At 36.0% G+C, this 22786-nt stretch overlaps 1 protein-coding gene across 1 annotated transcript in view; it reads right to left on the bottom strand.

The window, feature by feature from the left end:
- The window catches only part of mast3b (microtubule associated serine/threonine kinase 3b), a 60974-nt gene extending 41265 nt beyond the window's left edge, over positions 1 to 19709 (bottom strand). The window contains exons 1-3 of the mRNA XM_078790372.1: positions 19458 to 19709; positions 11929 to 12018; positions 592 to 680 (exon numbers count right to left, since the gene is read on the bottom strand). Coding sequence (XP_078646498.1) covers positions 592 to 680; positions 11929 to 12018; positions 19458 to 19504 — 226 coding nt within the window. The 5' untranslated portion in view covers positions 19505 to 19709. The remainder of the gene's footprint in view (positions 1 to 591; positions 681 to 11928; positions 12019 to 19457) is intronic.
- Between the last annotated feature and the right edge of the window lie 3077 nt (positions 19710 to 22786).

Below are 22786 nucleotides of genomic sequence, written 5' to 3'. Positions count from 1 at the left end.
AGCTAAAAAAAATTAAAAAACAGAAAATTAGCTTTTTCTGCAGGGAACCAAATTCATCGATGACTGACGTCCATATTTTTTTTTTATTTTAGTGAAACCAAAAACATCTGAGCAGTTGTTGACTTCTATGAAACAAAAAATTTCATTCATTTTCTGCCGCTTATCCTCACAAAGGTCGTGGGGGGTGCTGGAGCCTATCCCAGCTGTCTTAGGACAAGAGGCTGGACTGGTTGCCAGCCAATCACAGGGCACATATAGACAAACAACAAGGGTGGAATTGCAAAATGCAACTTTTCACAAAAAGTTGTTTTTCTCCCATTTTTAGTTGGGAACTGATATTTTCCTGAAACTTACCAATGTTCTACTGTTGATTACTAAAGAACGGAAAAGGGTAGAAGCAAACTTTTTTTTTCTGATGAAAGTAAGTGTTTTGAGCTAAAAAAAATAATAATAATAATAATCGCACCGAGGCTGTGGTCCTCGATTCTGCATTTCTTTGCAGAATCCAGGACCAGGACCAGGACCCCAGCAGACATGAATGCAAAAGTGCGCGGCAACGGCGGCGACAGTCCGAGAGAGCCCGGCTCTTACCTGTATGCACTGAGAGTGGGGAGAGTGGTCGGGACAGAGTGGGTGATGGCGTTCCAACACAGAGGCTCTTCCTGTTGCTGCTGCGACAGCTGGAACGCAAACAGAACGAGAGAGAAGTCACGACGGGCAGAGTCGCTCAACGCAGATGGAAGATGGAAAAAAAACATACTCCAATAATACTAATTGCATGTCACTCGTAAAATCGGGTTATGGAGTATACTGCCTTCCGCAGATAGAAACGAAGGGATGATCTGATCTGAAGGGTTAAGCCGACTGGTAGAACGTTTCACGGAAAAACAACCTTGTGTGTATTCCTCTAAGCTTTGTGTAATCACATTGGCCTTGGTTATCCACCATCTAGTACACCATTCTTCTTATGCAACACTTGTGTTACCTCGTGTGCAATGGGAGAGAGCAGACATGACGCCGAATGACCGTAATGGCATCGCACAGATTAACGAGATCTGACCTCGGAAGTGGCCATGATCCACTAAGCCGTGCCTATGCCAGCACGCCGAATAAGTCGCAATAACATCAAATTGCATGCAAACCAGATGTGGATTCTAACCCATTTTTTGTGTTATGTTGGCATAGTCGTTAGCAGTCATAAAAAGCCAAAATATTTGCGTGAAAGTTGTGCTCAAAATGAATTTTTTCAGAAAACAAAATGCAACTTTTCACAAAAAAAAAATTCTCCCATTTTTAGTTGGGAACTGATATTTTCCTGAAACTTACCAATGTTCTAGTGCTGATTACTAAAGAATCTGCACGGCGAATAAGTCGAAATAACATCAAATTGCATGCAAACCAGATGTGGATTCTAACCCATTTTTTGTATTATGTTGGTATAGTCGTTAGCAGTCATAAAAAGCAAAAATATTTGTGTCAAAGTGAAAGTTGTGCTCAAAATGCATTTTTTCAGAAAACAAAATGCGACTTTTCACAAAAAAAAATTTCTCCCATTTTTAGTTGGGAACTGATATTTTCCTGAAACTTACCAATGTTCTACTGCTGATTACTAAAGAATCTGCACGGTGAATAAGTAGCAATAACATCAAATTGCATGCAAGCCAGATGTGGATTCTAACCCATTTTTTGTGTTATGTTGGTATAGTCGTTGGCAGTCATAAAAAGCCAAAATATTTGTGTCAAAGTGAAAGTTGTGCTCAAAATGCATTTTTTCAGAAAACAAAATGCAATTTTTCACACAAAAAAAAATTCTCCCATTTTTAGTTGGGAACTGATATTTTCCTGAAACTTACCAATGTTCTACTGCTGATTACTAAAGAATCTGCACGCCAAATAAGTCGCAATAACATCAAATTGCATGCAAACCAGATGTGGATTCGAACCCATTTTTTGTGTTATGTTGGTATAGTCGTTAGCAGTCATAAAAAGCCAAAATATTTGCGTCAAAGTGAAAGTTGTGCTCAAAATGCATTTTTTCAGAAAAAAAAATGCAACTTTTCACAAAAAAAAAATCTCCCATTTTTAGTTGGGAACTGATATTTTCCTGAAACTTAACAATGTTCTACTGCTGATTACTAAAGAATCTGCACGCGGAATAAGTCGCAATAACATCAAATTGCATGCAAACCAGATGTGGATTCTAACCCATTTTTTGTGTTATGTTGGTATAGTCGTTAGCAGTCATAAAAAGCCAAAATATTTGCGTCAAAGTCAAAGTTGTGTTCAAAATGCATCTTTTCACAAAAACAAAATGCAACTTTTCACAAAAAGCGGTTTTTCTCCCATTTTTAGTTGGGAACTGATATTTTCCTGAAACTTACCAATGTTCTACTGCTGATTACTAAAGCGAAAATATTTGTGTCAAAGTGAAAGTTGTGCTCAAAACGCATCTTTTCACAAAAGGCTTTTTTTCCTCCCATTTTTAGTTGGGAACTGATATTTTCCTGAAACTTACCTGCTGGTGGACTGGTGGGTGATGGTCTAGTTTTATCATCTATGTTGTGTATTGACCTTCAGTAGGATGCGGTGAGTTGGTTTGGTCTATTTAGCATCCATAAATCGATGGCTTTAGCGGGGTGGTGGGGGGTGTGAGTCAACGCGAATTAATTCACTGTTTCATAGTGTCAGGCAGAGTGATGTCTACCAACTCGGATAATCCTTCAAACACCATATTGGTTGCTGACCAACCAACATAAATACTCGTCGGTCAGAATTACAAGAATTTTTTTTTTTACATTGCAGTCCGTTTAGATTTAAAGTAATTTCTCAGGGCATATCGGCCTGGAAGAACATTTACGTAACAACAACTCTAATCTGCAAGCAAATGCATGACACGCTAGTATGGCCTCGTCAGAGAAGGACGAGAAGAAGGAAAAAAAATACAAAGACGGAACCTCCTGTCAACAAACTCAAGGCTGACAGGAGTGACTCCAACGCCAACGACAGCAGCACGCCCAGCTTGAGCTGCAGATGTCCAAGACGGATTTATTTGTGTGTGTGTGTGTGTGTGTATATATATATATATATATATATATATATAAAAGTTACTGCTACTTAAAAAGCTGTATGCATTGTTTGTTGGTTCAAAGCAATTTCAAATGAAGTTGTCATAACTAAGAAAGATAATATGGTTTTTAACATTATTAGAGCCCTCAAGACATGAACTAACACCCCTATAATAAGCGAATTTCCACAAAGTAGGATAAATTGAATATTTTCAGCATAGAAAACCTGTTTACCACCTTGTAGATATGGTTTTTAACATTAGTAGAGTCCTCAAAACATGAACTAACACCCCTATATTAAGTGAATTTCCACAAAGTAGGATAAATTGAATATTTTCAGCATAGAAAACCTGTTTACCACCTTGTAGATATGGTTTTTAACATTTTTAGAGCCCTCTAGACATTAACTAACACCCCTATAATAATCAAATTTCCGCAAAGTAGGATAAATTGAATATTTTCAGCATAGAAAACCTGTTTGCCACCTTGTAGATATGGTTTTTAACATCATTAGAGCCCTCTAGACATGAACTAACACCCCTATAATAAGTGAATTTCCACAAAGTAGGATAAATTGGATATTTTCAGCATAGAAAACCTGTTTACCACCTTGTAGATATGGTTTTTAACATTATTAGAGCCCTCTAGATATGAACTAACACCCCTATAATAATCAAATTTCCGCAAAGTAGGATAAATTGAATATTTTCAGCATAGAAAACCTGTTTACCACCTTGTAGATATGTTTTTTTTAACATCATTAGAGCCCTCTAGACATGAACTAACACCCCTATAATAAGTGAATTTCCACAAAGTAGGATAAATTGAATATTTTCAGCATAGAAAACCTGTTTACCACCTTGTAGATATGGTTTTTAACATTATTAGAGCCCTCTAGACATGAACTAACACCCCTATAATAAGTGAATTTCTGCAAAGTCGGATTAATTGAATATTTTCAGCATAGAAAACCTGTTTACCATCTTGTAGATATGGTTTTTAACATTATTAGAGCCCTCAAGACATGAACTAACACCCCTATAATAAGTGAACTTCCACAAAGTCGGATAAATTGAATATATTCAGCATAGAAAACCTGTTAACCACCTTGTAGATATGGTTTTTAACATTAGTAGAGTCCTCAAGACATGAACTAACACCCCTATAATAATCAAATTTCCGCAAAGTAGGATAAATTGAATATTTTCAGCATAGAAAACCTGTTTACCACCTTGTAGATATGGTTTTTAACATCATTAGAGCCCTCAAGACATGAACTAACACCCCTATAATAAGTGAATTTCCGCAAAGTCGGATTAATTGAATATTTTCAGCATAGAAAATCTGTTTACCACCTTGTAGATATGGTTTTTAACATTATTAGAGCCCTCTAGATATGAACTAACACCCCTATAATAAGCAAATTTATTTTTTTAAGTTATGTTCAAAGTTACTGCTACTTAAACAGCTGTGTGCATTGTTATTATAATTAAGTAGACAACAAATGAAACTACTTTGAATAAAATGATTAAGTCAATGGAAGCACAACCTAACCTGGAGCCATGAAAACAACAAAAGATGCAAAAATATGTATTTTCCCCACCATTGTTTGTGTTTGCAGGGTAAACAAAGTGATGTAGAACAATGAGCTCATGATATTGGATGAGCTCATTTATGATGACCTGCGGGGGGGTTTGATGGACAGGACCCAATACAACACAAAATATATAGTCCGGGGTCAGTAATTGTCATAAAACCTTCACGCAAAATGATATCATTGATGACATTCGTGATCTGCTGCAATGTTAATCCTCAATTCAAGTACTGTCCATCTCATTAAAACAGGATTCCAGTGCTCCAGTAAATAGATCTATCCCAAACAAAAGCATCAACTCCACTCATGAACGCGGGATTAACGTTCGTGTATTTAGCTTTCTTAACAACACGGCTATTTAATCAAGACAGACAAGAATAAGAAAGACAAAAAATATATACTTTGTGTCCTAAATCATCCCTTAAAACAACAAAAACGAAGCAAAACTAGCTTGAAGTTCGAAATTCCAAACTCCTGTGAACTAACCTTTTCGAGCGCTTCAGCAAGGCTCCGGGAACAAAACGGGACTTGTTCTGGCTCGGTTGACTCGGGTCCGACATACTGTTCGGTTTTCTTTCATGGCCTTAAAAAGTTATTTGCATTTTCAAATCGATCCGAGCTCCTCCGCTCGTCTCCCCGCCATCGTCGTTCCGTGTCGACGGTTCCTTTTGTGTCTAACGCCGAGTCCGGAGAGACCGAGACCGAACCAAAACGGTTCCCGCGTTGGCTTTATGTGCTCCGGTCTGTTGTCAGACGCGGGTACGGTCCCGGAAAGGGCTTCCCCATGACGGTGTCTTTGTGGATAACGCCGAGCACACCGCTTCGGGACGCCGACACGCCGACACGCAGACGCTGCTGCTGCTAACGTGTGAGGGAACCTGGAGTCTGATGTTGCGTTCAAGTGCTGCTCGGTAGTTTCAGTTTAGAGCAAGGGGGGGTGTCCAAAGTGCAGCCCGGGGTAGAGGGGAGGGGGTATTTGTGGCCCACGGCTCGTGTTTAATGACCCTTTGAATATTATAAAAATAACATTAAGCAAGAAAACTAAAAAAAAATGCAGAAAGTCCAAAGTTAGAAATCATTCATAAGCAAAAAAAACAATAATATACAAACAATATCAATTTACTATGACGTTACAGTGTGGCTCAAAGTTGTCCACGCAAGACAACGTCCCGCGTTGCTTCGATACGAATGAGTCAAACCATCTGTTGTCTGTGAGATGTTACTTATTTTGTCTTTTTTTTATTTTTTTTTACAAAAATTAAAAAAGAAACCACCCACAATTTTCCGCAATGTATGACGACGCTGTCGCCATGCCAGCCCGTGATGAGAAACACGCTTCCACCTGTCACCCGCACACGTCAAACCACGCTATTGTCATCTTGTCTCTGGAAAACAAACTCCCAAGTTTGTAGCGATGGTGAGTCAGTGTTCATTTTGATGATCAGGTTTATTATAAACTAATCCCTCATTTATCATGGTTGTTTGGGTCCACACCTGACTGTGATAAGTGAATTTCCGCAAAGTAGGATACATTTGATATTTTCAGAATAGAAAACCTGTTTACCACCTTGTAGATGTGTTTTTTTAACATCATTAGAGCCCTCTAGACATGAACTAACACCCCTATAATAAGCAAATTTCCACAAAGAAGGATAAATTGAATATTTTAAACATAGAAAACCTGTTTACCACCTTATAGATATGGTTTTTAACATTATTAGAGCCCTCTAGACATGAACTAACACCCCTATAATAAGCACATTTCCACAAAGTAGGATACATTGAATATTTTCAGCATAGAAAACTTGTTTACCACTTTGTATATATGGGTTTTGACATTATTAGAGCCCTCTAGACATGAACTAACACCCCTATAATAAGTGAACTTCCACAAAGTAGGATACATTTTATATTTTCAGCATAAAAAACCTGTTTACCACCTTGTAGATATGGTTTTAAACATTATTAGAGCCCTCTAGACATGAACTAACACCCCTATAATAAACGAATTTCCACAAAGTAGGATAAATTGAATATATTCAGCATAGAAAACCTGTTTACCACCTTGTAGATATGTTTTTTAACATTATTAGAACCCTCAAGACATGAACTAACACCCCTATAATAAGTGAACTTCCACAAAGTAGGATAAATTTGATATTTTCAGCATAGAAAACCTGTTTACCACCTTGTAGATATGGTTTTTAACATTATTAGAGCCCTCTAGACATGAAATAACACCCCTATAATAAGCAAATTTCCACAAAGTAGGATTAATTGAATATTTTGCAGGTATGCTGGAGCCTATCCCAGCTGTCTTCGGGTCAGAGGCCAGTCCAGGTACACCGTGGACTGGTCTCCAGCCAATCACAGGGCACATATAGACAAACAATGCTATCCGATCCATTTCTGGCTAAATGAGTATTAAATAATAATACAGTGGAACCTTGGTTAGAGTCGTTAATCCCTTCCAGAAGGAACGACTTTAACCAAAACGTACTCTAACTGAATCAATTTTTCCCATAAGAAATCATGTAAATCTAATTAATCAGTTTCATTCATTCATTCACTCATTCATTCTCTGCCGCTTATCCTCACGAGGGTTGCGGGGGAATGCTAGAGCCTATCCCAGCTGTCTTCGGGCGAGAGGCCTGGACTGGTCTCCAGCCAATCACAGGGCACATATAGACAAACAATGCTATCCGATCCATTTCTGGCTAAATGAGCATTGAATAATACAGTTGAACCTTGGTTAGAGTCGTTAATCCCTTCCATAAGGTCCGACTTTAACCAAAACGTACTCTAACTGAATCAATTTTTCCCATAAGAAATCATGTAAATCTAATTAATCTGTTTCATCCATTCATTATTTTCTGCCGCTTATCCTCACAAGGGTCGTCGGGGAATGCTGGAGCCTATCCCAGCTGTCTCTGGGCGAGAGGCGGGGTACACCCTGGACTGGTGGCCAGCCAATCACAGGGCACATATAGACAAACAACGCTATCCGATCCATTTTTGGCAAAATGAGCATTGAATAATAATACAGTGGAACCTTGGTTGGAGTCGTTAATCCCTTCCAGAAGGTCCGACTTTAACCAAAACGTACTCTAACTGAATCAAATTTTCCCATAAGAAATCATGGTAATCTAATTGATTTCAGTTTCATTCATTCATTCACTCATTCATTCTCTGCCGCTTATCCTCACGAGGGTTGCGGGGGAATGCTGGAGCCTATCCCAGCTGTCTTCGGGCGAGAGGCCTGGACTGGTCTCCAGCCAATCACAGGGCACATATAGACAAACAATGCTATCCGATCCATTTCTGGCTAAATGAGCACTGAATGAACCTTGGTTAGAGTCGTGAAACCCTTCTAGAAGGTCCGACTTTAACCAAAACGTACTCTAACTGAATCAATTTTTCCCATCAGAAATCATCCACGGTCATCATGTGCTCGGTTGTAAAGTCATTAAAAAAAAACCCTTCCAGTTGTTTGGTTACCGACTAAAGACTTCATTTGTTTAATGTGTTCTTCTTAAAACATTGCCATGCCAGTTTGTCGGGATTGGGTAATGTTTACCCACATTCAAATGTATTTGACATGCTGCGGCATCAAGATCTGTCAAAATCTTCTGATCGCTTTAGCGGGAAATAATAAAAAAAAAAAAAATTCATTATGATTGTGCGATATATAGCCAAGCCCTGCTCGCATATCCACAAACATGCGGGATTCAAACGGCTCTGTTTGCAGTGTTGCCTTCCTCCGGAGCACCCACCATCGTTGCTAAGCAACCGACATAGACTTAGACACAACTAATAACGGATTGGGGGCTTTGCTGGTGAAAAAGGAGCATCTTCAAATACAGATATAGACTCACTTTTATTGGCCATGAATTTCACTGTATGTTTATGTACTGTACAAGCCAAATCATGTTTGGACGTCCATCTTAATGGCGATGAATGCAGCCCCATTAAAAAGACGACGCGGGATTTGAGGATTTGGTTCTGGTTTATGGATTCAAACGCCATTGCTTGCTTAGGGAGAAACTAACACCCCTATAATAAGTGAATTTCCGCAAATTATTTTGGATTATTTGAATATTTTCAGCATGGAAAACCTGTTAACCACCTTGTAGATATGGTTTTCAACATCATTAGAGCCCTCTAGACATGAACTAACACCCCTATAATAAGTGAATTTCCGCAAAGTAGGATAAATTGAATATTTTCAGCATAGAAAACCTGTTTACCACCTTGTAGGTATGGTTTTTAACATTATTAGAGCCCTCTCGACATGAACTAACACCCCTATAATAAGTGAATTTCCGCAAAGTCGCATAAATTGAATATTTTCAGCATGGAAAACCTGTTTAGCATCTTGTAGATATGGTTTTTAACATCATTAGAGCCCTCTAGACATTAACTAACAACCCTATAATAAGTGAATTTCCGCAAAGTAGGATAAATTGAATATTTTCCGCATAAAAAACCTGTTTACCACCTTGTAGATATGGTTTTTAACATTAGTAGAGCCCTCTAGACATGAACTAACACCCCTATAATAAGTGAATTTCCACAAAGTAGGATAAATTGAATATTTTCAGCATAGAAAACCTGTTTACCACCTTGTAGATATGGTTTTTAACATTATTAGAGCCCTCTCGACATGAACTAACACCCCTATAATAAGTGAATTTCCGCAAAGTCGCATAAATTGAATATTTTCAGCATGGAAAACCTGTTTAGCATCTTGTAGATATGGTTTTTAACATCATTAGAGCCCTCTAGACATTAACTAACAACCCTATAATAAGTGAATTTCCGCAAAGTCGCATAAATTGAATATTTTCAGCATGGAAAACCTGTTTACCATCTTGTAGATATGGTTTTTAACATTATTAGAGCCCTCTCGACATGAACTAACACCCCTATAATAAGTGAATTTCCGCAAAGTCGCATAAATTGAATATTTTCAGCATGGAAAACCTGTTTACCATCTTGTAGATATGGTTTTTAACATTATTAGAGCCCTCTAGACATGAACTAACAACCTTATAATAAGTGAATTTCCGCAATTTTTTTTGGATTATTTGAATATTTTCAGCATGGAAAACCTGTTAACCATCTTGTAGATATGGTTTTTAACATCATGAGAGCCCTCTAGACATGAACTAACACCCCTATAATAAGCAAATTTCCGCAAAGTAGGATAAATTGAACATATTCAACATAGAAAACCTGTTTACATCTTGTAGATATGGTTTTTAACATCATTAGAGCCCTCTAGACATGAACTAACAACCCTATAATAAGTGAATTTCCGCAAAGTAGGATAAATGTTGACAGATCAAATATCTAAACAAATATCTAAAATTGTCCCTTATTACCTCGCCGTATCCTTATAACACCATTTTACGGTAATCAACAGTAAAAAATTGGTAAGTTTCAGGAAAATATTAGCTGCCGACTAAAAAAAAAGAGAAAAAAAAACGGCTTTTTGTGAAAATATACATTATAAGCAAATTTTTTTTTGGTAAGTTGCAGGAAAATATTAGCTCCCGACTAAAAAAAGAAAGGAAAAAAAACGGCTTTTTGTGAAAATATACATTTCAAGCAAATATGTTTTTCTTTTGTGACAACTCAAATATCGAAACAAATATCTAAAATTGTCCTTTATTACCCCGCCGTATCCTTATAACACCGTTGTACGGTAATCAACAGTAAAACATTGGTAAGTTGCAGGAAAATATTAGCTCCCGACTAAAAAAAACGAGAGAAAAAAACGGCTTTTTGTGAAAATATACATTTCAAGCAAATATGCTTGTCTTTTGTGACAGCTCAAATATCGAAACAAATATCTAAAATTGTCCCTTATTACACCGCCGTATCCTTATAACCCCATTTTACGGTAATCAACAATAAAACATTGGTAAGTTGCAGGAAAATATTAGCTCCCGACTAAAAAAAAAAAAGAGAAAAAAAAACGCTTTTTGTGAAAATATACATTTTAAGCAAATATTTTTTTGATACATTGGTAAGTTGCAGGAAAATATTAGCTCCCGACTAAAAAAAAAAAGACAAAAAAAAACGCTTTTTGTGAAAATATCCATTTTAAGCAAAAAAAAATTTGGTACATTGGTAAGTTGCAGGAAAATATTAGCTCCCGACTAAAAAAAGAGAGAAAAAAAACGGCTTTTTGTAAAAATATACATTTCAAGCAAATATATTTTTCTTTTGTGACAGCTCAAATATCGAAACAAATATCTAAAATTGTCCTTTATTACCCCGCCGTATCCTTATAACACCGTTGTACGGTAATCAACAGTAAAACATTGGTAAGTTGCAGGAAAATATTAGCTCCCGACTAAAAAAAAACGAGAGAAAAAAAACGGCTTTTTGTGAAAATATACATTATAAGCAAATATTTTTTTGGTACATTGGTAAGTTGCAGGAAAATATTAGCTCCTGACTAAAAAAAGAGAGTAAAAAAAACGGCTTTTTGTGAAAATATACATTATAAGCAAATATTTTTTTGGTACATTGGTAAGTTGCAGGAAAATATTAGCTCCCGACTAAAAAAAGAAAAGAAAAAAAAACGGCTTTTTGTGAAAATATACATTATAAGCAAATATTTTTTTGGTAAGTTGCAGGAAAATATTAGCTCCCAACTAAAAAAAGAGGGGAAAAAATGGCTTTTTGTGAAAATATACATTTCAAGCAAATATGCTTGTCTTTTGTGACAGCTCAAATATCGAAACAAATATCTAAAATTGTCCTTTATTACCCCGCCGTATCCTTATAACACCGTTGTACGGTAATCAACAGTAAAACATTGGTAAGTTGCAGGAAAATATTAGCTCCCAACTAAAAAAAACGAGAGAAAAAAAACGTCTTTTTGTGAAAATATACATTATAAGCAAATATTTTTTTGGTACATTGGTAAGTTGCAGGAAAATATTAGCTCCCGACTAAAAAAAGAAAGGAAAAAAAACAGCTTTTTGTGAAAATATACATTTCAAGCAAATATGCTTGTCTTTTGTGACAGCTCAAATATCGAAACAAATATCTAAAATTGTCCTTTATTACCCCGCCGTATCCTTATAACACCGTTGTACGGTAATCAACAGTAAAACATTGGTAAGTTGCAGGAAAATATGAGCTCCTGACTAAAAAACTAGAGGAAAAAAAACAGCTTTTTGTGAAAATATACATTCTAAGCAAATAAAATGATAGAGGTGACGCTAGCAGCAGCGTGTGACTTGGCCGTCTTACCTCCAGGGGTGAAGGGTTTGCAAGGGGCTGCAGGGGCTGCAGGGGCTGCAGGGGCTCAGGAGGGTGGGGCTCTGACAAGTGGGTGATAAACTGAAAGGCAAGACATGGTTTCATGGATTAGTACGCTGACGTGGGCGGACCGTCCAACGCCGCTATCTACCATCAGTGGAAAGCACAACTCGTGAGGAACCATGTGACCCAACTATCCCGTCAATGACATGTTCTTTTTTTTTCCATAAAATGGGAATTAGGGCTTGTTTGTCTAGGAACTTGGAACTCTAGGTTCCAACAATTCCAAGTACAGTGGAACCCGCTTAAGTCGGGAGGTGTCCCAATCCGATATTGATATCGGAGTTCCGATTATCACGGGGGTGCTGGAGCCTATCCCAGCTGTCTTCGGGCGAGAGAGGCGGGGTACACCCTGGACTGGCGGCCAGCCAATCACAGGGCACATATAGACAAACAACCATTCACACTCACATTCATACCTAGGGAGTAAGTAACTTAATTTTGTGACAGCTCAAATATCGAAACAAATATCTAAATTTGTCCCGTATTACCCCGCCGTATCCTTATAACACCGTTTTACGGTAATCAACAGTAAAACATTGGTAAGTTGCAGGACAATATTAGCTCCCGACTAAAAAAGAGAGAAAAAAAAGTTTTTTTGTGACAGCTCAAATATCTAAACAAATATCTAAAATTGTCCCTTATTACCCCGCCCACCATTTTACGGTAATAGTAAAACATTGGTAAGTTGCAGGAAAATATTAGCTCCTGACTAAAAAAAAAAAAGAGAAAAAATGGCTTTTTGTGAAAATATAGTATATTTCAAGCAAATATTTTTTTATTTTGTTACAGCTCAAATATCAAAACAAATATCTAAAATTTGTCCCTTATTACTCCGCCGTCCCTTATATGGTAAGTTGCAGGAAAAAATTAAAAATTAAAAATTAAAAATTAAAAATTAAAAATTAAAAATTAAAAATTAAAAATTAAAAATTAAAAATTAAAAATTAAAAATTAAAAATTAAAAATTAAAAATTAAAAATTAAAAATTAAAAATTAAAAATTAAAAATTAAGAGTTAGCCTAAACAACCAAATTCAGTAACAATATCTGAAAAAATGACTATTGCAGCTGATTGAACATGCTTTCGAGAGGAAGTGAACACACCCCAGACAGGAAATGTCATTGTCCAACAGTGCTAAGTTAGCATCATGCAATACTGTGTGGTGCAAACACCCAGCATGGCGACATACTGCAGCAGCCGACAGTTCCTATATCTCAGTCCATCACTTTTGCCTTGAAATATGCCAGCTGGGCTCCACAGAGCGTCTATTGTCTCAGAGCTGCAGATGCTTCACGGCGCTACCAAAGCAGCTACCAAAACACGAATGAACACGTTGTCATAGTAATGCAGAGAGGATGTTGGAACCTGTGCAACTCCTCCTTCTATAGACTGGGTTCGTTATGCCGTGTTGCGTCGAAACACGGGGTTCCCTTAAGCAAAACCCTTTAAAGATGCTGATGAATAATGTGTCATTTTCATTCCATCAGCACTCGGTGGTGACATTCCGTCAATACGACACAAACGTAAACCGTAGACACGTACAACAGCAACCGTTATGTTATTCCAATACTTGAGCTTAACTTTAAAATGTATACTGTGTAGCATGTGTAGCAGTTTTTAAGTGGGTTATATCGGATGAGTTATTTAGAATATAACTTTAAAAAAATAGCAAAAAAAAAAGCAAAAAAATAGCAAAAAATAACAAAAAACTTTATAAATAACTTTATAAATAACTTACAAAAATAGCAAAAAGTAGCAAAAAATAGCAAAAAATAACAAAAAACTTTATAAATAACTTTATAAATAACTTAAAAAATAGCAAAAAAAAAGGAAAAAAATAGCAAAAAAAGCAAAAAATAGCAAGAAATAGCAAAAAAAAAGCAAAAAAATAGCAAGAAAATAGCAAAAATGGTCAAAACAGAGTAGAAATGCAATGAGAAAAGCTTAAAAACACAAATATTTGTCTATACTGTGTAGCATGTGTAGCAGTTTTTAAGTGGGTTATATTGGATGAGTTATTTAGAAAATAACTTTTAAAAAATAGCAAAAAAATAGCAAAAAAATAGCAAAAAAATAGCAAAAAAATAGCAAAAAAATAGCAAAAAATAACAAAAAACTTTATAAATAACTTTATAAATAACTTACAAAAATAGCAAAAAATTGCAAAAAATAGCAAAAAATAACAAAAAACTTTATAAATAACTTTATAAATAACTTAAAAAAATAGCAAAAAATAGCAAAATAAGAAAAAAAATAGCAAAAAAGGCAAAAAATAGCAAGAAATAGCAAAAAAATAGCAAAAAATAACAAAAAACTTTATAAATAACTTTATATATAACGTTAAAAAATAGCAAAAAAGCAAAAAATAGCAAAAAAATAGCAAGAAAATAGCAAAAATGGTCAAAACAGAGTAGAAATGCAATGAGAAAAGCTTAAAAACACAAATATTTGTCTATACTGTGTAGCATGTGTAGCAGTTTTTAAGTGGGTTATATATCGGATGAGTTATTTCGAAAATAAATAGCAAAAAATAGCAAATAGCAAAAAAGCAAAAAAAATAGCAAAAAATAACAAAAAACTTTATAAATAACTTTATAAATAACTTTATAAATAACTTACAAAAATAGCAAAAAGTAGCAAAAAATAGCAAAAAATAACAAAAAACTTTATAAATAACTTTATAAATAACTTAAAAAATAGCAAAAAAAAGGAAAAAAATAGCAAAAAAAGCAAAAAATAGCAAGAAATAGCAAAAAAAAGCAAAAAAATAGCAAGAAAATAGCAAAAATGGTCAAAACAGAATAGAAATGCAATGAGAAAAGCTTAAAAACACAAATATTTGTCTATACTGTGTAGCATGTGTAGCAGTTTTTAAGTGGGTTATATTGGATGAGTTATTTAGAAAATAACTTTTAAAAAATAGCAAAAAAATAGCAAAAAAATAGCAAAAAATAACAAAAAACTTTATAAATAACTTTATAAATAACTTAAAAAAATACCAAAAAATAGCAAAATAAGAAAAAAAAAAGCAAAAAAGGCAAAAAATAGCAAGAAATAGCAAAAAAATAGCAAAAAATAACAAAAAACTTTATAAATAACTTTATATATAACGTTAAAAAATAGCAAAAAAGCAAAAAATAGCAAAAAAATAGCAAGAAAATAGCAAAAATGGTCAAAACAGAGTAGAAATGCAATGAGAAAAGCTTAAAAACACAAATATTTGTCTATACTGTGTAGCATGTGTAGCAGTTTTTAAGTGGGTTATATATCGGATGAGTTATTTCGAAAATAAATAGCAAAAAATAGCAAATAGCAAAAAAGCAAAAAAAATAGCAAAAAATAGCAAATAACTTTATAAATAACTTTATATATAACTTTAAAGAAAATAGCAAAAAAGCAAAAAAAAATAGCATAAAACTATGCGATGAATAATGCGTCATTTTGATTCCATCAGCACTCAGTGGTGATATTCCCTCAGTATGACACAAACGTAAACCGCAGGCACGTACAACAGCAACCGTTCAAATACTTGAGCTTAACTTAAAAATTTCCATGAGAAAAAAAAAAAAAACAAGCAAACATGCATAATTTGTAAGGCGGCTGTGATCACCCAGCCCCTCCCTCTTTGCACGGCGAGAGTGATACCTCCTCTGTATCTGTGCGGGAGCACCAGCTAAGCGCCTAAAAAAGACAATGAAAACAAAGAGCGCATACTGAACTGAGATCATCCACTAAGGAGGCAAAGTGATTCCTACGCTTCGACTTCTGATGGATCAGTGGGCAGCATGGTACCCCCCTAACCCCACACCCCCAACAACCAACCCCATACCATCATTTCCTACTAAAGACAAAGTGTGCAATGTATGTATGTGCAACAAGCATAAACTTATCTATCTACAGTGGGGCAAAAAAGTATTTAGTCAGCCACCAATTGTGCAAGTTCTCCCACTTAAAAAGATGAGAGAGGCCTGTAATTTTCATCATAGGTACGCTTCAACTATGAGAGACAAAATGAGAAAAAAAAATCCAGATAATCATATTGTTTGATTTTTAAAGAATTTATTTGCAAATCATGGTGGAAAATAAGTATTTGGTCAAAAACAAAAGTTCATCTCAATACTTTGTGATATACCCTTTGTTGGCAATGACAGAGATCAAACGTTTTCTGTAACTCTTCACAAGATTTTCACACACTGTTGTAGGTATTTTGGCCCATTCCTCCATGCAGATCGCCTCTAGAGCAGTGATGTTTAGGGGCTGTCGCTGGGCAACACGGATTTTCAACTCCCTCCAAAGATTTTCTATGGGGTTGAGATCTGGAGACTGGCTAGGCCACTCCAGGACCTTGAAATGCTTCTTATGAAGCCACTCCTTCGTTGCCCGGGCGGTGTGTTTGGTGTTGTGTTTGCTGAAAGACCCAGCCACGTTTCATCTTCAGTGCCCTTGCTGATGGAAGAAGGTTTTCATTCAGAATCTCACGATACATGGCCCCATTCATTCTCCCATTTACACGGATCAGTTGTCCTGGTCCCTTTGCAGAAAAACAGCCCCAGAGCATGATGTTTCCACCCCCATGCTTCACAGTAGGTGTGGTGTTGTTTGGATGCAACTCAGCATTCTTTCTCCTCCAAACACGACGAGTTGAGTTGATACCAAAAAGTTCTATTTTGGTTTCATCTGACCATATTACATTCTCCCAATCCTCTTCTGGATCATCCAAATGCTCTCTAGCAAACTTCAGACGGGCTTGGACATGTACTGGCTTCAGCAGGGGGACACGTCTGGCACTGCAGGATTTGAGTCCCTGGCGGCGGAGTGTGTTACTTATGGTAGCCTTCGTTAATATGGTCCCAGCTCTCTGCAGGTCTTTCACTAGGTCCCCCCGTGTGGTTCTGGGATTTTTGCTCACCGTTCTTGTTATCATTTTGACCCCACGGGGTGAGATCTTGCGTGGAGCCCCAGATCGAGGGAGATTATCGGTGGTCTTGTAGGTCTTCCATTTTCTCACAATTGCTCCCACAGTTGATTTCTTCACACCAAGCTGCTTAACTATTGCAGATTCAGTCTTCCCAGCCTGGTGCAGGTCTACAATTTTGTTTCTGATGTCCTTTGACAGCTCTTTGGTCTTGGCCATAGTGGAGTTTGGAGTGTGACTGTCTGAGGTTGTGGACAGGTGTCTTTTATACTGATAACCAGTTCAAACAGGTGCCATCAATACAGGTAACGAGTGGAGGACAGAGGAGCTTCTTAAAGAAGAACTTACAGGTCTGTGAGAGCCACAAATCTTGCTTGTTTGTAGGTGACCAAATACTTATTTTCCACCATGATTTGCAAATAAATTCTTTAAAAATCAAACAATGTGATTATCTGGATTTTTTTTTCTCATTTTGTCTCTCATAGTTGAAGCGTACCTATGATGAAAATTACAGGCCTCTCTCATCTTTTTAAGTGGGAGAACTTGCACAATTGGTGGCTGACTAAATACTTTTTTGCCCCACTGTATATATATATATAAGTATATATTTTCATAATAATGAAAATACATGAGTCTGTCTGCTGCTGTGAGGGAGGATGTGTGATTCATGCGGCAATGTTGGAGTGAGAAAATAAACAATGCTACGCAAGAGCGGGACAATGGGAAAGGAAACATCATATGGCGGCAGCATTCTCGCCAACTATGTGGAAATGTAGGTTAAAGTAGTGAAACATACACAAGTGGGTGATATGGGATGAGTTGTTTTGAAAAGAACGTTTAAAAAATAGCAAAAAAAAGCAAAAAAATAGCATAAAATAGCAAAAAATAGCAAAAAAAGCAAAAAAATAGCACAAAATAGCAAAAAAATTGCAAATAATTTTATAAATAACGTTAAAAAAATAGCAAAAAAATAGCAAAAAAATAGCAAAAAAAAACAAAAAAATAGCAAGAAAATAGCAAAAATGGTCAAAACAGAGTAGAAATGCAAGAGAAAAGCTTAAAAACACAAATATTTGTCTATACTGTGTAGCATGTGTAGCAGTTTTTAAGTGGGTTATATCGGATGAGTTATTTAGAATATAACTTACAAAAATAACTTACAAAAATGGCAAAAAATAGCAAAAAAATTTGCAAAAAATAGCAAAAAAATTGCAAATAACTTTAGAAATAACGTTAAAAAATAGCAAAAAAATAGCAAAAAAGCAAAAAAATAGCAAAAAAGCAAAAAAATAGCAAAAAAATAACAAACAAATAGGAAGAAAATAGCAAAAATGGTCAAAACAGAGTAGAAATACAAGAGAAAAGCTTAAAAACACAAAGATTTTCTATACTGTGTCGCATGTGTAGCAGTTTTTAAGTGGGTTATTTAGAATATAACTTAAAAAAAATAACTTTAAAAAAATAGCAAAAAGGCAAAAAATTAGCAAAAAATACCAAAAAATAGCAAAAAATCACAAAAAATAGCAAGAAAATAGCAAAAATGGTCAAAACAGAGTAGAAATGCAAGAGAAAAGCTTAAAAACACAAAGATTTTCTATACTGTGTCGCATGTGTAGCAGTTTTTAAGTGGGTTATATCGGGTGAGTTATTTAGAAAATAACTTTTAAAAAATAGCAAAAAATAGCAAAAAACTTTATAAATAACTTTATAAATAACTTTTAACAAAATAGCAAAAAAAGCAAAAAAATAGCAAAAAAAGCAAAAAAGCAAAAAAAAGCAGAAAATAGCAAAAAAATAGCAAAAATTGTCAAAACAGAGTAGAAATACAATGAGAAAAGCTTAAAAACACAAATGTTTGTCTATACTGTGTAGCATGGGTAGCAGTTTTTAAGTGGGTTGTATCGGATGAGTTATTTAGAAAAGAACTTTAAAAAAATGGCAAAAAATAGCAAATAACTTTATAAATAACTTTTAAAAAAATAGCAAAAAAAGCAAAAAAATAGCAAAAAAGCAAAAAAAGCAAAAAATAGCAAAAAAAAGCAAAAAAATAGCAAAAAAGCAAAAATAGCACAAAAACAGCAAGAAAATAGCAAACATGGTCAAAACAGAGTAGAAATGCAAGAGAAAAGCTTAAAAACACAAATATTTGTCTATACTGTGTAGCATATGTAGCAGTTTTTAAGAAAAAAAATATTTTTTATTTTTTTTTTAAGTGTTCAAATCTTGGACACCCCTGAATTAAAGTATTACCAAATCAGATTATTATTGAAAACAGTTCAAACTAAAAATATCCAGAAAAACTGGCTTTACGTTGAATAGCTAAGACTTTGTTTTGATGAGTGTTCCTGAACATATTTGTTTATATATTTATGTATATTTCATTTTTGTTCCAGTCTAAACTTCCAACAGTTTCCATATGACATCATGTAGTTGTTGCCCCCCCCCTTTCTTCTCCCTCCTCCCAAAAAAATAAATATTAACATGTGTACACAACTTTGACACGATGTAAAAACAGTAATAATAATAATAAAAGTAGACTTACTCCAGAGTCAAAGAAGGGATCTTCAGTTTATCCCGTCTGGACTTCATGATTGCAGCCACACCACAAGAGGAGGCTTCCCCGGTTAGCAAAACCCCGCACGACTCGCCCTCTGAGCCGGCTTCAAGTTCCAACCACTCATCGCTTCGAAAATACTAAAAAATAAGCACTTAGACGGCACAAGGTTTCCACCGATTTCAGTAGTTTAAAGAGGAAGCTTTGAAAACCCCCCCCCAAAAAAAAAACAACGAAGGAAGAGTGGGTTCTGTGGTGCGTTCAAAGAGCAACGGAGAGCGACTGGCAGCCAAGCCAACAGAGACCAGTCACCGTTACCCGCCATGTGACTGCTGGGAGGGGAGGGCGGGGGTAAGGGAGGAGGGAGGGATTCTATTGGCTGAGGCTAATTCAATTTGGGCGGTGGGTGGGTGTCAGTCAGCGGTGGGAACTGGGGGCGGGCGAATCAATGCAAATGTCGATACAAATCATCCATACTAGCCATGTTATTCATTTTCATAGCTAATAGTACTTTATGCTTTAAAAAAAAAAACTATTGTGTATTATTTACTTTATTTGGGGGAAGGGTTGATAATGGATGATTATTGTGACTATAATATTATTTAATTTTTAGAAAAAAACTACATAATTCAATATTCTTGACAATTTTCAAATAATATGAAAAATATATATTATTTTTTATATTAATTTTTATATTTTTCTAAAATAAAAATTATTATTATTATTTTCTTTATATAATTATATTTTTTATATTATTATTATTCATTCATTCATTCATTTTGGATAATGGATGATTATTGTGACTATAATATTATTTAATTTTTAGAAAAAACAAAATAATTCAATATTCTTGACAATTTTCAAATAATATAAAAAATATATATTATTTTTATATACATTTTTTATATTTTTTAAAAATAAAAAATATTATTATATTTTCTTTATATCATTATATTTTTTATATTATTATTATTCATTCATTCATTCATTTTCTACCACTTATCCTCATGAGGGTCGCGGGGGTGCTGGAGCCTTCAGGCGAGAGGCGGGGTCCACCCTGGACTGGTGGCCAGCCAATCACAGGGCACATATAGACAAACAACCATTCACACTCACATTCATACCTATGGACAATTTGGAGTCGCTAATTAACCTAGCATGTTTATGGAATGTGGGAGGAAACCGGAGTACCCGGGGAAAACCCACGCATGCACGGGGAGAACATGCAAACTCCACACAGAGGGTGGAATCGAACTCAGGTTTCCTAGCCGTGAGGCTCCTTTTAGTTAACAGTGCAAAAAAAGTAAACAAAAGAAAAACTATAGCTTCTCATTCAAATCCTTTGCCCGTGTCCCGTGTCCGAGAACATATTCTACATATGCCACATTTGGCCCGCGGGCCGCGTGTTTGAGACCCCTGATTTACAACATATTGCGCAACTGCAGGGTCTTGAGACACATGCTAACTCGCAAACTAGACCGCTAGCGACCTAAACGGTAGCCTCCAAGTTATTTCCTTTAAACTTAAATAGCCAAAAACTTACCACTTCCACACCAATAGGGAGGATAACTATTAACAGTTATTTAACCTTTAACATGAACATTAATCAAACGTAATAATTTTTTCTGGGTACATGATACCATACAGCATCCATATCAAACTTTTGCGGGATGCACTAACATTAAACTTTCATATCAAGGCGGGGGCCTCAAAGTAGTGTCCTGCGGGCCACATTTGGCCCGCGGGCCGCGTGCTTGAGACCCCTGATTTACAACATATTGCGCAACTGCAGGGTCTTGAGTAGCCTTCACGTTATTTCCTTTCAACTTAAATAGCCAAAAACTTACCACTTCCACACGGATAGGGAGGGTAACTATTAACAGTTATTTAACCTTTAACATGAACATGAATCAAACGTAATAATTTTTTCTGGGTACATGATACCATACAGCATCCATATCAAACTTGCGCGGGATGCACTAACATTAAACTTTCATATCAAGGCGGGGGGGCCTCAAACTGGCGTCCTGCGGGCCGCATGTTTGAGACCCGTGATTTAGATTGTCCAATTAAAGCTAACATGCATATTTTTAGCGTATGGGAGGGAGGAAGTCACACAGATGCTTATATGTGTGCATGTGTTTTGGGAGGGGGGAGTGGTGGTGCGGCTGGGGGGGGGCGGAGGAGGGGGGGGTAAAATGTCTCCAATGGCAACCAGTGACAGAGTTGACACCAGTGTCTTACTGGTTGCTAGGAAGCTGCTGAACGCTAGGTCTTTGCGGGTTCGGTCATAATTCCTCATTGTTTGAGTCATGGAATGCTATTTATGATTATCATTTATTTATCATTATAAAGGGATTCAGCGAGGGAAAAATTGGATTCCGATGAATACATATTTTTAGCCTGGATTTTTAAAGTATTTTTTGCACAAATTAGGCACATATGCATAATCTAATGAGCTCCGGTATTAATATTGTGCCTTTTATAGAGATAGTAGTGCTTGGTATTATTAAGATAGCAAGCCTTTGAATTATTGGATATTTTTTTTCACTTAAATTTATAGATTTGACACATTTTATGAAACTGAATTCATATTTCTTTATGGGTTGCCAGTAACACAGACTAAGAGGATGTATTGTTACTATTGTGTGCTCTCTCTTCCATGATGAGGTAATGAGAGGATCGCACATCGGCATGGGGCCAACGATATATGAGATATGAAATATGAAATATGAGATATTTCAGTGTGATGGAATGGAACCTCAAACCGTAAAAAAAAAAAAAAAGAGGCTTTAACAAGTTCAATCCGACAACAACATTGAGGTTCGGTGAGCGGGGGTTCCCATCCCCGCCAGGTCATTGTTTCCCTGTTGCGCTGCTTTTAATAAGAGAGTCCGTTTTGCAGGGGTTACCATGGCAACAAGGGCTTTCCTCTTCCTCTCATGAGCCTGCACGCTTCGCCCGTATCGACTGCTTGACAAGATGCTCGGCGATTCGCCGCTTCGGCACTTGCTTTTTTTTTTTTTTTTTTTTTTCTCCATGACTTCAATCAATGGTTAAAGAATTATTACCTTGTTATGTGATGCTAAGCTAGCTATGCTATGCTATGCTAGGTTGCGTTCATTCTAAATCAATAACAATCCACTCAGTTGTGTTGAATGCTTTGTTTGTGTTTCATTGGTGCACTTCAATATGTTGACTACGGGGGTCCAAAGTGTGGACCCGGGGGCCATTTGCAGCCCGTGGTTGTTTTGTTATTGGTCCACTGTACATTCTAAACATATAATTCATTCATTGGGGGGCGCTGGAGCCTATCC

Source organism: Doryrhamphus excisus, linkage group LG4, assembly GCF_037039965.1.
Source record: "Doryrhamphus excisus strain RoL-2023G ecotype Guam linkage group LG4, RoL_Dexc_Guam_v1.1, whole genome shotgun sequence".
NCBI classification, from domain to species: Eukaryota; Metazoa; Chordata; class Actinopteri; order Syngnathiformes; family Syngnathidae; genus Doryrhamphus; species Doryrhamphus excisus.
Note: the sequence above shows the minus strand (reverse complement) of the source record. Positions and strands in the feature narration are given on the sequence as shown.